Here is a 14,730-nt window from a genome sequence, read left to right as displayed (position 1 = left end):
TCATTACTCTATCACAATTACTCTGTCACTTGTCTCTCCATCTCAAGTGAGAATTCACCTCTCTCAGAATGTCATGCTTGATTGTCATCTTAGCGCTCACTGAGTTGACAATTTACCACCAAAAAAAAAAAAAAAAAAGCTGAAGGCTTTTTAAATCTAACTTTGAAACAAAAACAGAGAATGAAGCAGGTGACTACAGTGCTGGAGACAATGTATGCTCAGGTTCCCAGTATCTCTTAATCATGTCTATGTATATTTCTTACCATTTCCTAATGAATATTTTTAAATACAGGTAATGAATTTGGGCATCCAGAATGGTTAGACTTCCCCAGAAAAGGAAACAATGAGAGTTACCATTATGCCAGGAGGCAGTTTCATTTAGCTGATGATCACATTCTTCGCTATAGATTCCTAAATGCATTTGACAGAGATATGAATAAATTGGAAGAAAGATTTGGCTGGCTTGCATCTCCCCCGGTAAGCTATGTACGCTAAATGTTATGGTTTGGTCACCAGTAGTGTACATGTTCAGAATTACAAGAATATAAAATCTATATGCAAAAATTTTAAACGGCACTTTATTATGCACTGTAATGCCCTGTTACATATTTCAGATTGTCAAAACATGTCACTGAAATCTCTTCTGCAGATAATGAAAATCTGGAACAGTGTCCTGTTTACTTTCACAGGGAGCTTTTTCTTATTATTTTTGCTTCTTCATTTAGAAACTTTAATTCAGATTGGTTAAAGCAAATAATAAACTCTGCCAATTGAAAAATTGCTTTGGAAATGTCTTAATTATTTTGACAATTTCTTTTCATGTCAATAATTAGTCTGTCATCAGGAAAACACTTTCCATGTAGTGTATTTTATGTTATAGTCTCCTGAACTTCAAACTGTCAATGCTATATTTACAGTTATACCTGCATATTGTATTGTACTGCTTTTGTTATAAAACTGACAGACTAGTAGACCTTCTGTAGTTTCTCAATGTTAAATAAGTTATAGATTGCATTATAGCTTTCGCACACATACTAAGTATTACTAAGTATATTCTGTTCGGAATCCTTTCTCTTTAAAGGACTGTTTGAAATGGCCATGTAGTTATTTTCTTTGGTGTGTGGCTTTAACAAACAGAGCAAAGGTATTACATATGGAATAGTTTTTTGTTGCAGGTCCTACATATCCTAGCATGGTTGATCACCAATGCCATTTTCAGCACTAAGGGGCAAATAATGATCCAACCCCGTATCACATTATGCAATACAAAAAAGCATCCTCCTTATTTCAAATCTTCTGTTCAACTTCTAAATGACCCACAGTGGCAGTGATGCTGATCCAGACTAGAAAGAGTTGGTGCCTTTTTTTAAAACTAAAGGACGTTCACAGCCATTTTTGGGAAGAAGCGTGTGTGGACGCTGATGTATAATTTATCTTTGCCTCAAAAGAATTCTCATCAGGTGTCTTTTTTTTTTTTTTCAGTTGTCACTGTAAAATGTATATTTGACTTTTATTCCACCTTTTTCTTTTATATCTTACTTAGCTGTTTAAAAATTAAAGATATAGTTTTCTGATCTGAAATCGTATATGAAGTTATATACCCTGTGAGAGAGTTCATGGTTTAAAGCTGTATTGATACCAGAGTTAATCTTTTTGTCAGTTTTGCTTTTAGTTAAATTCAAGCAAAGTTGCAATGTAACTTCCTATTGTAGTGCATTTTAATTACAAATAAGGAATGTATTATTTTTGTAACAACTATCTATTTTCTTCCCAGGCTTTTGTGACTGAAACTCATGAATCAAATAAGGTCATCGTATTTGAGAGGGCAAATCTAATTTTTATATTCAATTTCCATCCATCTAAAAGTTATGCTGAATACAGAGTGGGTGCTGAAACTCAAGGAAAATATCCTTTCACTTACTATTCTGCTTGGTCATAGAAGTTCAACGCTTACCTTTAACTTTATTTTTAACTTGAATACAAACTGTAATGAAAAGGTAAGAAATAATGTTTTGTTTACTTTTTTATATCCACATAATAAGCTTACATTGTTTGATATTGTATAGTATACAGTAAACACACACTGTAAAGTGAATGTAGATTCCTAACTATACTTACTTACGATCATCCAGCAGGAAGTGCAAGTAGAAGTAGCAGTTTGAGAACGTGTTCAGTTCTTATTCTAATGCCCTGTTTTTAGTATGTGCTAAGTTGTTGTTGTTACTATAGTATGGAAACTGAGCCACTAGATGGTTGGGAGGAGCTGCCCCACACTGTAGTCCTGGTTAGGCCTTGGCCGGTGAGTCAGAACACAGCTTCTGTGTCTGACAAATTTGCTTTGTGAACTTGGGCAAATTACTCCATTTACCTGTGCATTGGTTACCCATATGTGTAAAATTATGCTAGTCTGTGCTACCTGATTTTTCATAAAGTCCTTTGAGGTCTGCAGATGGAAAACAACAAATTCTTAATAAGCCCATTTTAAAGATAGCAAAATTCAAACAGAAAGTTAGTCTGACTAGACTGGCAGGCCCTGTGTTGCAATGGATTAGACCTTGGCCTGCAAGCCAAATGACCTGCAGATTTGCAGTGTAATTTTATGGATATCTACCATAGTTGTAAGCCATAATTAAATCCAAAACCTGAATATTAGCTTAGTCATTCCTTGTTTCCAAGCTCCTCAGATTCCAGAGGTTCAGTACTCAAACCTTCTTTTGGACTGGTATGAATTACCAGTCACTGTTTTAAAAATTACTGAGGTGTTCAGTTTAGAGTTTCTATTCCCAAGCATTTTTAGCTGGTTTTGTTAAAAACTGCTTAATTTGAACTGATTCCCATAGTTCCCGTGTACTGCAGTTCTGTATTCAATGTAACACTCTTTGTTGTTGTTTAATGGTCAAGATTTTAAAAGATGAGTACTACTCATAGTAACTCCAAACTCTGCCCCTTCCTGTTGGTATCAGGTCCTTCCTCAAAATGGGTGGGGTACTGTCATCAAGTACTTGTGACACTATCCTGGCTTCCTTTAAATTTATAAACAACATTTCTTTTATGGCCAATCTTTTCATGATTCCTGAAGGTCTGTAGAAATATTTTCTTCTTTTTTCATTGTCAGTGTCCTTTGTTTCACAAACTGAATTTATTTTTTTCAAGCCTCTCAAAAAACATTTCCTGTATTTATTTATAGTATTAGTAGCTCCTTTCTCATTATAAATAGTACATTGACTTGTACTCATAGAATCCGGGGTGTATTGCTTCTGTTCCTGCTCGGCTGCTGTATATGACAACAGTTATACAGGAAATTCCACAGCTTCCAGTCACTCGTTTTAATGTGCAAGTCCACATGAGTTTCAATAACTTGGTCCCTTGCTAGTTTGTCTTGGACATCTAGGCAGGTTCAGGACCATATTTTGGCTTCAGGCACAGTCAAAGGAAATTTGATTTGTTTTGTTTTTTTTTAATTCAAGCAAATATTCATGGCAAATTTGTTTTGAGTTATTCATCCAATGCTAGCATTTTCTCCAGTCTCTTTTTTTAGTTGGTTTTGGTTGTGCGCACGAATGTGTGTGTTGGGCTTTACACATTTATTTTGACTCTGGAAATCATTGGGATTTCATAAAGTGAGAATAGCTCAAGCATATGAAAAACATAATTTGTTATAAAAAGGACAAGAACAGAGGTGATTTACTTTGCAATTTTATCTGGTAAGTGTTTTTTTTTAATGAGAGAATCCCATTGCGCAAGGCACACTCCTGCCTGTTAACTGTGTGTGTTTGTCTGTGTCTCTCTCTGTGTGGACAATTGAGGCTTAGTGCCAAGCACACCTCTGATCAAGCGAGGCTGTCATTTAGATTCCGAATTAAAGCTTTTTCATACTGTAGTCTGCGGAGATAGGAAGAAGGAGGCACGCATCAGGACCATAATTGGGCCCAGGGTGATCACTACTTCCCACCACCCAACACAGATGTAATGATGTTGAGCAGTGCCCTTATAAGAAAAATTAAAGCTACTAGTTATTCCTCAAAAAAGGTTTTTAATGATTTTTTACTATAAAGACAGCACAGGCAAAATACGAAAAGCAAAAACAAAGACCAGCATTGAATAAGAATTAATATAAATGGCAGGTTATACTGAAGAAAAGCACAAGTACGTGTAATATTGTGGACCATTTAGGAGTTTTTGAACAGTGACTTTACACAGGCTGGTTCTGGCAGGTTATAACAGAAGCACTGAAGACAAGCATAAATAAAGCTATTATTTACCGGTTATATATTTTTGGTGGCAGGATATACCAAAAACAAGCACAACTACACGTACAAGGAGCTAATGGACAACAGCCTTGCATGCATCCGCTCGGGCTATTTGAAAGACAAGCACAAATGCATGCAAAGCTATTATACGCCAGCCACTTACAATTGATTTTACACTATAGTATTGATACAACTAAGGTCAAATCATCTCAAGCAACCAGACTTCTCTACTTCATAATCTTACCTGCATTTGTTCAAAAATACGTTACCCTTTAGTCAGCCATTTTCCGCACTGGCCAGGTACAGACAGTAGAGAAGTGCACGTCCCTTTGGTTTAGGGGGTGTGGGTCAGATTTCCCTTATGACCAAGAACACACTTGGTTCTGTGCCTTCGTAGTTTTTATCTGGTCTGACAGCCATGTTTTAAAACGGACCGATCAATTAGGGTGGGCCACATTGTTAATGTGGTTAGTGTGGTTGCCCTAATTGTATAATTTATGCATACTTATTTTTCAGGAGCCAGTTGTTCGTTAATGGTATTATTTAGGCCTATGTATTTTTTGTAACCAACTGAGTTTTAAATGTGGGTAATGTGCGTTTGATAAGTACATGGGAGTCAGCATAAAAAATTATTTGATTGCAGCGCGTTTCGACCACAAGCTTAAGCTTAATTTTGCAAGGTTTACTTTTTGAAGCATATGGAAGTTTGAGGCCTAACATTGACAATACTGTTGTACAATTTAATCACATAGTCTAGTACTAGTCTCTTTACGTTTAAGCCTATTTTAATTTTTTTCCTAGTGGATTTGCTTTTCTGAAAGACGCTATTTTATGTATTTTCCCCTAAAATGTGGTTCTTCTGGTTCATAACACTTCTCCCAAACCATGATAAATTTGATCGGTCTCCTCTGCTAGGAATTCGGGTCACTCAGTGCTGCTGAAGGGCTACTCATCTGCAAGACAGCCTGTCCCTTACTTCCACTGGGCAGAAGTTCTGCCTCTCTCTGCTGAATTAGGTCAGGAGTTGATGCTCTCCCGTTGTATTGTGCTATGTTGAAAACTGGAGTTTTTGAATAATTTTTTGAATAGTAGTGAACGTTTTTTTTATCTGTATCAATTCTCTGCTTCCCTTCCTGCTGCTTCATCTTTATCTCTTAGGGTACTCCAGTGCAAGACTTCCCTTCTAAGCTCCCTGTAACCAGCCTCTGCTGCTCTAACACCTATGGCAGAGCTGTCTAAGCCCTGGTCTACACTAGGACTTTAGGTCGAATTTAGCAACGTTAAATCGATTTAAACCTGCACCCGTCCACACAGTGAAGCCCTTTATTTCGACTTAAAGGGCTCTTAAAATCGATTTCCTTACTCCACCCCTGACAAGTGGATTAGCGCTTAAATCGACGTTCCCAGCTCGAATTTGGGGTACTGTGGACACAATTCGATGGTATTGGCCTCCGGGAGCTATCCCAGAGTGCTCCATTCTGACCGCTCTGGACAGCACTCTCAACTCAGATGCACTGGCCAGGTAGACAGGAAAAGAACGCGAACTTTTGAATCTCATTTCCTGTTTGGCCAGCGTGGCAAGCTGCAGGTGACCATGCAGAGCTCATCAGCACAGGTGACCATGATGGAGTCCCAGAATCGCAAAAGAGCTCCAGCATGGACCGAACGGGAGGTACGGGATCTGATCGCTGTTTGGGGAGAGGAATCCGTGCTATCAGAACTCCGTTCCAGTTTTCGAAATGCCAAAACCTTTGTGAAAATCTCCCAGGGCATGAAGGACAGAGGCCATAACAGGGACCCGAAGCAGTGCCGCGTGAAACTGAAGGAGCTGAGGCAAGCCTACCAGAAAACCAGAGAGGCGAACAGCCGCTCTGGGTCAGAGCCCCAAACATGCCGCTTCTATGATGAGCTGCATGCCATTTTAGGGGGTTCAGCCACCACTACCCCAGCCGTGTTGTTTGACTCCTTCAATGGAGATGGAGGCAATACGGAAGCAGGTTTTGGGGACGAAGAAGATGAGGAGGAGGAGGAGGTTGTAGATAGCTCACAGCAAGCAAGCGGAGAAACCGGTTTTCCCGACAGCCAGGAACTGTTTCTCACCCTAGACCAGGAGCCAGTACCCCCCGAACCCACCCAAGGCTGCCTCCTGGACCCAGCAGGCGGAGAAGGGACCTCTGGTGAGTGTACCTTTTAAAATGCTATACATGGTTTAAAAGCAAGCATGTGAAAGGATTACTTTGCCCTGGCATTTGCGGTTCTCCTAGATGTAGTCCTAAAGCCTTTGCAAAAGGTTTCTGGGGAGGGCAGCCTTATTTCGTCCTTCATGGTAGGACACTTTATCACTCCAGGCCAGTAACACATACTCGGGAATCACTGTAGAACAAAGTATTGCAGCGTATGTTTGCTGGCATTCAACCAAAATCCGTTCTTTCTCTCTCTGTGTTATCCTCAGGAGAGTGAGATATAATTCATGGTCACCTGGTTGAAATAGGGTGCTTTTCTTCAGGGACACTCAGTATAGCCCATTCCTGCTGGGCTGTTTGCCTGTGGCTGAACAGAAATGTTCCCCGCTGTTAGCCACAGGGAGGGGGGAAGGTTGAGGGGGTAGTCACGTGGTGGGAGGAGGCAAAATGCGACCTTGTAACGAAAGCACATGTGCTATGTATGTAATGTTAACAGCAAGGTTTACCCTGAAAGAGTGTAGCGACTGTTTTATAAAATGTGTCTTTTTAAATACCGCTGTCCCTTTTTTTTTCTCTACCAGCTGCATGTGTTTCAATGATCACAGGATCTTCTCCTTCCCAGAGGCTAGTGAAGATTAGAAAGAAAAAAAAAAACGCACTCGCGATGAAACATTCTCCGAGCTCATGCTGTCCTCCCACACTGACAGAGCACAGACGAATGCGTGGAGGCAAATAATGTCAGAGTGCAGGAAAGCACAAAATGACCGGGAGGAGAGGTGGAGGGCTGAAGAGAGTAAGTGGCGGGCAGAAGAGAGTAAGTGGCGGGCTGAAGACAGGGCTGAAGCTCAAATGTGGCGGCAGCGTGATGAGAGGAGGCAGGATTCAATGCTGAGGCTGCTGCAGGACCAAACCAGAATGCTCCAGTGTATGGTTGAGCTGCAGCAAAGGCAGCTGGAGCACAGACTGGCACTGCTGCCCCTCTGTAACCAACCGCCCTCCTCCCCAAGTTCCATAGCCTCCACACCCAGACGCCCAAGAACGCGGTGGGGGGGCCTCTGGCCAACCAGCCACTCCACAACAGAGGATTGCCCAAAAAAAAGAAGGCTGTCATTCAATAAATTTTAAAGTTGTAAACTTTTGAAGTGCTGTGCTTAAAGTGCTGTGTGGCATTTTCCTTCCCTCCTCCACCACCCCTCCTGGGATACCTTGGTAGTCATCTCCCTATTTGTGTGATGAATGAATAACGAATGCATGACTGTGAAGCAGCAATGACTTTATTGCCTCTGCAAGCGGTGATTAAAGGGAGGAGAGGAGGGTGGTTAGCTTACAGGGAAGTAGAGTGAACCAAGGGGCGGGGGGTTTCATCAAGGAGAAACAAACAGAACTTTCACACTGTAGCCTGGCCAGTCATGAAACTGGTTTTCAAAGCTTCTCTGATGCGTACCGCGCCCTCCTGTGCTCTTCTAACCGCCCTGGTGTCTGGCTGCGCGTAACCAGCAGCTAGGCGATTTGCCTCAACCTCCCACCCCGCCATAAACATCTCCCCCTTACTCTCACAGATATTGTGGAGCACACAGCAAGCAGTAATAACATTCGGAATATTGGTTTCGCTGAGGTCTAAGCGAGTCAGTAAACTGCGCCAGCGCGCCTTTAAACGTCCAAATGCACATTCTACCACCATTCTGCACTTGCTCAGCCTGTAGTTGAACAGCTCCTGACCACTGTCCAGGCTGCCTGTGTACGGCTTCATGAGCCATGGCATTAAGGGGTAGGCTGGGTCCCCAAGGATACATATAGGCATTTCAACATCCCCAACAGTTATTTTCTGGTCTGGGAATAAAGTCCCTTCCTGCAGCTTTTGAAACAGACCAGAGTTCCTGAAGATGCGAGCGTCATGCACCTTTCCCGGCCATCCCACGTTGATGTTGGTGAAACGTCCCTTGTGATCCACCAGAGCTTGCAGCACTATCGAAAAGTACCCCTTGCGGTTTATGTACTCGCCGGCTTGGTGCTCTGGTGCCAAGATAGGGATATGGGTTCCGTCTATAGCCCCACCACAGTTAGGGAATCCCATTGCAGCAAAGCCATCCACTATGACCTGCACATTTCCCAGGGTCACTACCCTAGATATCAGCAGATCTTTGATTGCATGAGCTACTTGCATCACAGCAGCCCCCACAGTAGATTTGCCCACTCCAAATTGATTCCTAACTGACCGGTAGCTGTCTGGCGTTGCAAGCTTCCACAGGGCTATCGCCACTCGCTTCTCAACTGTGAGGGCTGCTCTCATCCTGGTATTCATGTGCTTCAGGGCAGGGGAAAGCAAGTCACAAAGTTCCATGAAAGTGCCCTTATGCATAAGTTTCGCAGCCACTGGGAATCGTCCCAGACCCGCAATACTATGCGGTCCCACCAGTCTGTGCTTGTTTCCCGAGCCCAGAATCGGCGTTCCACAGCATGAACCTGCCCCATTAGCACCATGATGCATGCATTGGCAGGGCCCATGCTTTCAGAGAAATCTGTGTCCATATCCTGATCACTCACGGGACCGCGCTGACGTCGCCTCCTCGCCCGGTATCGCGTTGCCATGTTCTGGTGCTGCATATACTGCTGGATAATGCGTGTGGTGGTTGATGTGCTCCTAATTGCCAAAATGAGCTCAGCGGCCTCCATGCTTGCCTTGGTATGGCGTCCGCACAGAAAAAAGGTGCGGAACGATTGTCTGCCGTTGCTCTGACGGAGGGAGGGGCGACTGACGACACGGCTTACAGGGTTGGCTTCAGGGAGCTAAAATCAACAAAGGGTGTGCCTGTACATCAAGGAGTATTTCAGGCAGGACTGCACGGAGGGTTCCAATAAGAAATGGTGCACCAAAGTTATCGTTGTTATTGGAACAAGGAGGTTAGCCTGGCCTCTGATTGATACATGGCTAGATTAACCTCGCTGCGCCTTCTCTGTGACTGACTGCAGTGTGATCTAGACAGGGGAGGAGGAAAATGAGTACAAAACAAATCTGGTCTATTTCTTGTTCTGACCCACTCCATCTATCCTTTACATCTTTGGCTGGCAGCAGACAAAAAAGGCGCGAAATGATTGTCTGCCCTTGCTTTCACGGGGGGAGGGAGGGTGGGAACGGGGTCCTGACGATATGTACCCAGAACCACCCGCGACAATGTTTTAGCCCCATCAGGCATTGGGATATCAACCCAGAATTCCAATGGGCAGCGGAGACTGCGGGAACTGTGGGATAGCTACCCACAGTGCAACGCTCCGGAAGTCGACGCTTGCCTCGGTACTGTGGAAGCGCTCCGCCGAGTTAATGCACTTAATGCACTTAGAGCATTTTCTGTGGGGACACACACACTCGAATATATAAAACCGATTTCAAAAAAACCGACTTCTATAAATTCGACCTAATTTCGTAGTGTAGACATACCCTAAGAAACAGAAGCAAGTCCAGAAATTACACCATTTGCTAATACAATAGAGAGTGAACTATGGCCCTCTTGCTCTCAGCCTGATTAGCTTTGGGTTTCTGGGTCTCATCAAGACTGTGGCTCCCTCTTTTCTGTGCTCTGTGGTTCTAAAGCAGACAAAAGGAATGCACAGCACCACCTATGCTCAGGCAGAGATTCCCAGCAGGAGGACAACCACAAACAGCCTTCTCACAAAGCAGGCCCATTTTTTACAGATCCCAAGAGCCAAGGGAGTCTTTCACAGCCATTCCAAAGGTAAACATGGCAGTTGCTTACCTAGGCAAGGTCATGGTGATCTCTCCAGAGAATGACTTCTTTCACAAGGACAATGTTGGAGAAGTTAGAGTATCTTGTGAAGGGGCTTTGAGGCCTCCGTTGCAGGTCTGAGAGCCTCACTTCCCACCACCTGTTTCACAAGCACCACTATGTTCTGGTGTTTCTCCTAAAGAAAATATTCCTAGTCATAGCCTTTGTCATAGATATATTCTTAAACACACTGTGTTAAACTGCATGCTCTGTGACTTCTTGTACAGTGATAATCTTTAAATGACACCTTGGACAGCAGACAGTTACTCTGAGCAGATCCTGTGCACATCTAAATTTTGGTTCCATTCTGTCTGGGGAAAAGCTGGGTGAGATTGTGTCAGTAAACAATGGCAGATGAAGAGTATCTCATCTTCCTTCAGAAAAGCATAACTAAGACGATGGTTCTCCTCTCTCCATTTCTCAAACCAAAAATGCCAAAGTAGAGAGCTAGAATTAAGCCTAAACATCTCAACAGGTTCCACAGAGAGCTCAGCAGGACTTGTATAGTATGTTTCACTAGCCAGGCATGCATCAGTGTGGCAGAATCTCCCATTTTCAGGAAACCTGGGCTCAGTGAATCTTGAACAGATGGATGCTAGAATTAATATGGCACAGGGATTTGTTGGAACACTCCCAGAACTGAAAGGCCCCTGAGAGCTATTCATACTCTGTTCAGTTGCAAGAGATCAAACAAGGCAATAGTGGGCACACTGGTGGAGAAGGGTCACTGGATGCCAGCAGTGTTTTAAGCACTGTCAATTAGACATGCTCTAAGTAGTGCTATTGTACACAGGGCTTAAAACACTATGGGTAGCCGGTGGTCAATCTATACTGGGGCTACAAATGCTCCTTGTGTTGGTAGAACCAGTGTTAGTAAAGGTGAGGGAAAAAATTCCAGAATTTCCTTCAGTGTAGATAAAGCTGTGAAAAGTCTTTTGGGCTTTTCAGTTCTAGAGGAGTTACGCTTATTTTTGGAGCTTTATGTCAAGGGTATAAACTATTTTATTAGCCAAGCAAGTCAATGGGAAGCCCTTATTTATACTCTGTATAGCCAGAGGAGATATAAATTATATGCTTTGATATCTTTTAGGAGCATTTAAAATATTGTTAGCTTAGATTTTTTTTTAAACCATTAATCAACAAAAATAGCTGACTTGGACAGTTTATGGGTAAAAAAAATCACAAAAAGCAGCTTATTTTCTCCTTTTCTATTTTAACTGAATCTTTTATAGTAGTCTAACATTTATTTTATATGTATTATGTAGAAATGTTTTTAATGCCAATTTTAAATGAAATAGTTCTGCATGTTAACAGCTTATATACTTCTACTCACTTATCCTAACCTTCTTTATCTCCTCTCGTCAACTACCCAAAATCCTGACTTTTAGGCTTCAGTTCTTAAAATTACTTTTTAAGGGGGAATATCTTTTTTCATAATTTTTGTTCTGCAATTAAAGCCATGGATTTTTGGATTCTGTTTTCTAGTAAAACACTTTACCCATAGATAGGTGTGTAAGAAAATATATTTGGGGTTCTATAAATTGGAAATGTTTTCATGCTTTGTTTTTATCTAGAAATTCTGTTATAGCTATGTATTTTCAATTTAAAATGTCATTTAGGAGTTTTTCAATCTTCTGAACATTTCTCCACTAACCATCCCTTATTCTTCATTTGGAACTTCAGTGTGAAATGCAAGCACTTAAGAACTTGATGATGAATTTTGAAAGCCAATGGGTGTTCATTTTGGCAGTCTCAATAGAGAGGTCTAGAATTGAATAGACTTGATGAGTAAAATGTTCTCACCCACTGTCAAGGTTCCTCCCCCACTCTGAACTCTAGGGTACAGATGTGGGGACCTGCATGAAAAACCTCCTTAGCTTATCTTTACCAGCTTAGGTCAAAACTTCCCCAAGGTACAAAATATTCCACCCGTTGTCCTTGGACTGGCCGCTACCACCACCAAACTAATACTGGTTACTGGGGAAGAGCTGTTTGGACACGTCCTTCCCCCCAAAATACTTCCCAAAACCTTGCACCCCACTTCCTGGACAAGGTTTGGTAAAAAGCCTCACCAATTTGCCTAGGTGACTACAGACCCAGACCCTTGGATCTTAAGAACAATGAACAATCCTCCCAACACTTGCACCCCCCCTTTCCTGGGAAATGTTGGATAAAAAGCCTCACCAATTTGCATAGGTGACCACAGACCCAAACCCTTAGATCTGAGAACAATGAAAAAGCATTCAGTTTCTTACAAGAAGACTTTTAATAAAAATAGAAGTAAATAGAAATAAAGAAATCCCCCCTGTAAAATCAGGATGGTAGATATCTTACAGGGTAATTAGATTCAAAAACATAGAGAACCCCTCTAGGCAAAACCTTAAGTTACAAAAAAGATACACAGACAGAAATAGTTATTCTATTCAGCACAATTCTTTTCTCAGCCATTTAAAGAAATCATAATCTAACACATACCTAGCTAGATTACTTACTAAAAGTTCTAAGACTCCATTCCTGGTCTATCTCCGGTAAAGACCAGCATATAGACAGACACACAGACCCTTTGTTTCTCTCCCTCCTCCCAGCTTTTGAAAGTATCTTGTCTCCTCATTGGTCATTTTGGTCAGGTGCCAGCGAGGTTACCTTTAGCTTCTTAACCCTTTACAGGTGAGAGGAACTTTCCCCTGGCCAGGAGGGATTTCAAAGGGGTTTACCCTTCCCTTTATATTTATGACACCCACCGATTCAGTTCTTCCAGAACCAGATTGAGGTATGTTGCTGGGAAGTGTAAAGAAGCTTATACTACCCATTTGTATGTTAGTGTTTGGTTAAAGGACTAGATGAATGCAATGTCCTTTCTGGCTTCATAAACTATATATCTGTGATTGTGCTACAAAAGTCCATCAGCTTTTACATGCACCAAGTTTAAATTTATTAAATAGGTGATTTGGGGTTATATTATTGTCACAGAGTATATTGTTCATTTGTGTATGAAAGGTTAGAAATCCTGCTATAAGTTCTGCATGCATCCAGAGGTCACCTACTAAGAGCTCACTGAAGGGTTAGCTGCAATTTTAACAATGAGATTGGCACCAAATTATGAAACGTTGTGGTGCAGTGTGAATCTCTATTAGCTCATCTATCCCTAAATAAAAAATGTGGGTTTTCCCCCTATATTCATGTTTTTCTGTCATTGCAAGTTCTCATTTACTGCTGAAGATTAGGTAGAAAAAACAGAATTTTAATGTTTCCAGGAGAAATGGTTATTTAATTAGAAGCTTTTGGCATGAAAGTATCAAAGCATTTACAAGCTAGAGTGAAGGAATACTAAAGTGTAGCATGTTCATTGTGGGCATGGATTTAGGAGGAATAACAATAGTTGAAGTAAAAAATGCAGATAAGCAAATAAAATTAGATGTGACCTGAAATCTCAGGAATATTACCAGTAAAATGCTGCAAGATGTTTTTTTTTTTTCAAATGCAAATTCAGGCTCTTTGACATTTGCAACCTGCACCTAGAGCTTCTAATGAGCAAATAAGGTCACTTGAATGAGTCACTGGAGTGTGATTGCTGAAGGCAAAGATGTTACTTTGTAGTTGCTTGGTTTGTAGACTGCTTTGAAGTGCAGTTATGTAATTGTCCCTGCCTATTAGAATTCATTCTTTATACAACAAATGAAGCCAAAGAACTTAATTTGGCATTTGGCTGATCCTAAATTCTATCAAGGTAGTTTATATGTTAAGGTCAATATCAATGAATAAAAAATACAGCATACAAATATGGGAATGTATCATGTAAAACTTGGATTTGGAGTGAAAAAGGCATAAGATTCTAATAACATGAATCTATTTGATATTGAAAAGGTGCATGCTATTTCCTACTTTCTATTTGATACTGTAAGTGAAAGGAAGAAACATTTCTATTTGAAATTATATTTAGTAAATTGTGCCATTTTAGAAGCAGTTTTTATAAGAGGTGGACAATTTGGACTAACACATTTTTCCTGTCTAATTTGCTTCAGGTTGGAGACGGATGGATAATCAACATCTGGGTCAGTCTCCCTTAGCTATGAGACTCCCATTAGACTTTTTAAAGTTAACATGGAATTGCTTTCCTAATTTTCTTTTGTTGAAATATTGTCACATTCTTCCTGCAGGTTAATGGTTATGACAGATTAGTGCCCCAAGCTCCATTTTCAATAAAGAGCCTAAGGCTGTGTCTACACTATGCAGCTTTTAACGACACGGCTGTGCCACTGCAGCCATGCCGCTAAAAGGCACGCTGGATAGCTGCTATTTGTCGGCAAGAGCGAGCTCTCCTGCCGACAGAAAACTTCCACCCACAACAAGCGGCATTAACGGTGTTAGTGCTGTTTGCGCTGGAGCTTGTCGTCAACAAAAATTTTGTCTTTCGAGGGGGTGGTTATTTAACAGCTCTGAACAACAAAAGTTTTGTCTCTTGCTTGCCAGACAAAGACAAAGCTTTAAGAGTTAACCTTTTCTCTACACAAGAGG

The 14,730-nt window shown here is 41.4% G+C and overlaps 1 protein-coding gene across 1 annotated transcript in view; it reads left to right on the top strand.

Annotated features, from left to right (window-relative positions):
• Positions 1-14,730, top strand: part of GBE1 (1,4-alpha-glucan branching enzyme 1) — a 319,711-nt gene that overhangs the window by 261,846 nt on the left and 43,135 nt on the right. The window contains exons 13-14 of the mRNA XM_084624305.1: positions 293-477; positions 1,775-1,905. Of these exons, the coding sequence (XP_084480431.1) occupies positions 293-477; positions 1,775-1,905 (316 nt within the window). The remainder of the gene's footprint in view (positions 1-292; positions 478-1,774; positions 1,906-14,730) is intronic.

Source organism: Lepidochelys olivacea (assembly GCF_965140295.1).
Source record: "Lepidochelys olivacea isolate rLepOli2 genome assembly, chromosome: 1".
In the NCBI taxonomy this organism is placed as follows: domain Eukaryota; kingdom Metazoa; phylum Chordata; order Testudines; family Cheloniidae; genus Lepidochelys; species Lepidochelys olivacea.
This window is presented reverse-complemented; position numbering and strand designations above follow the sequence as displayed.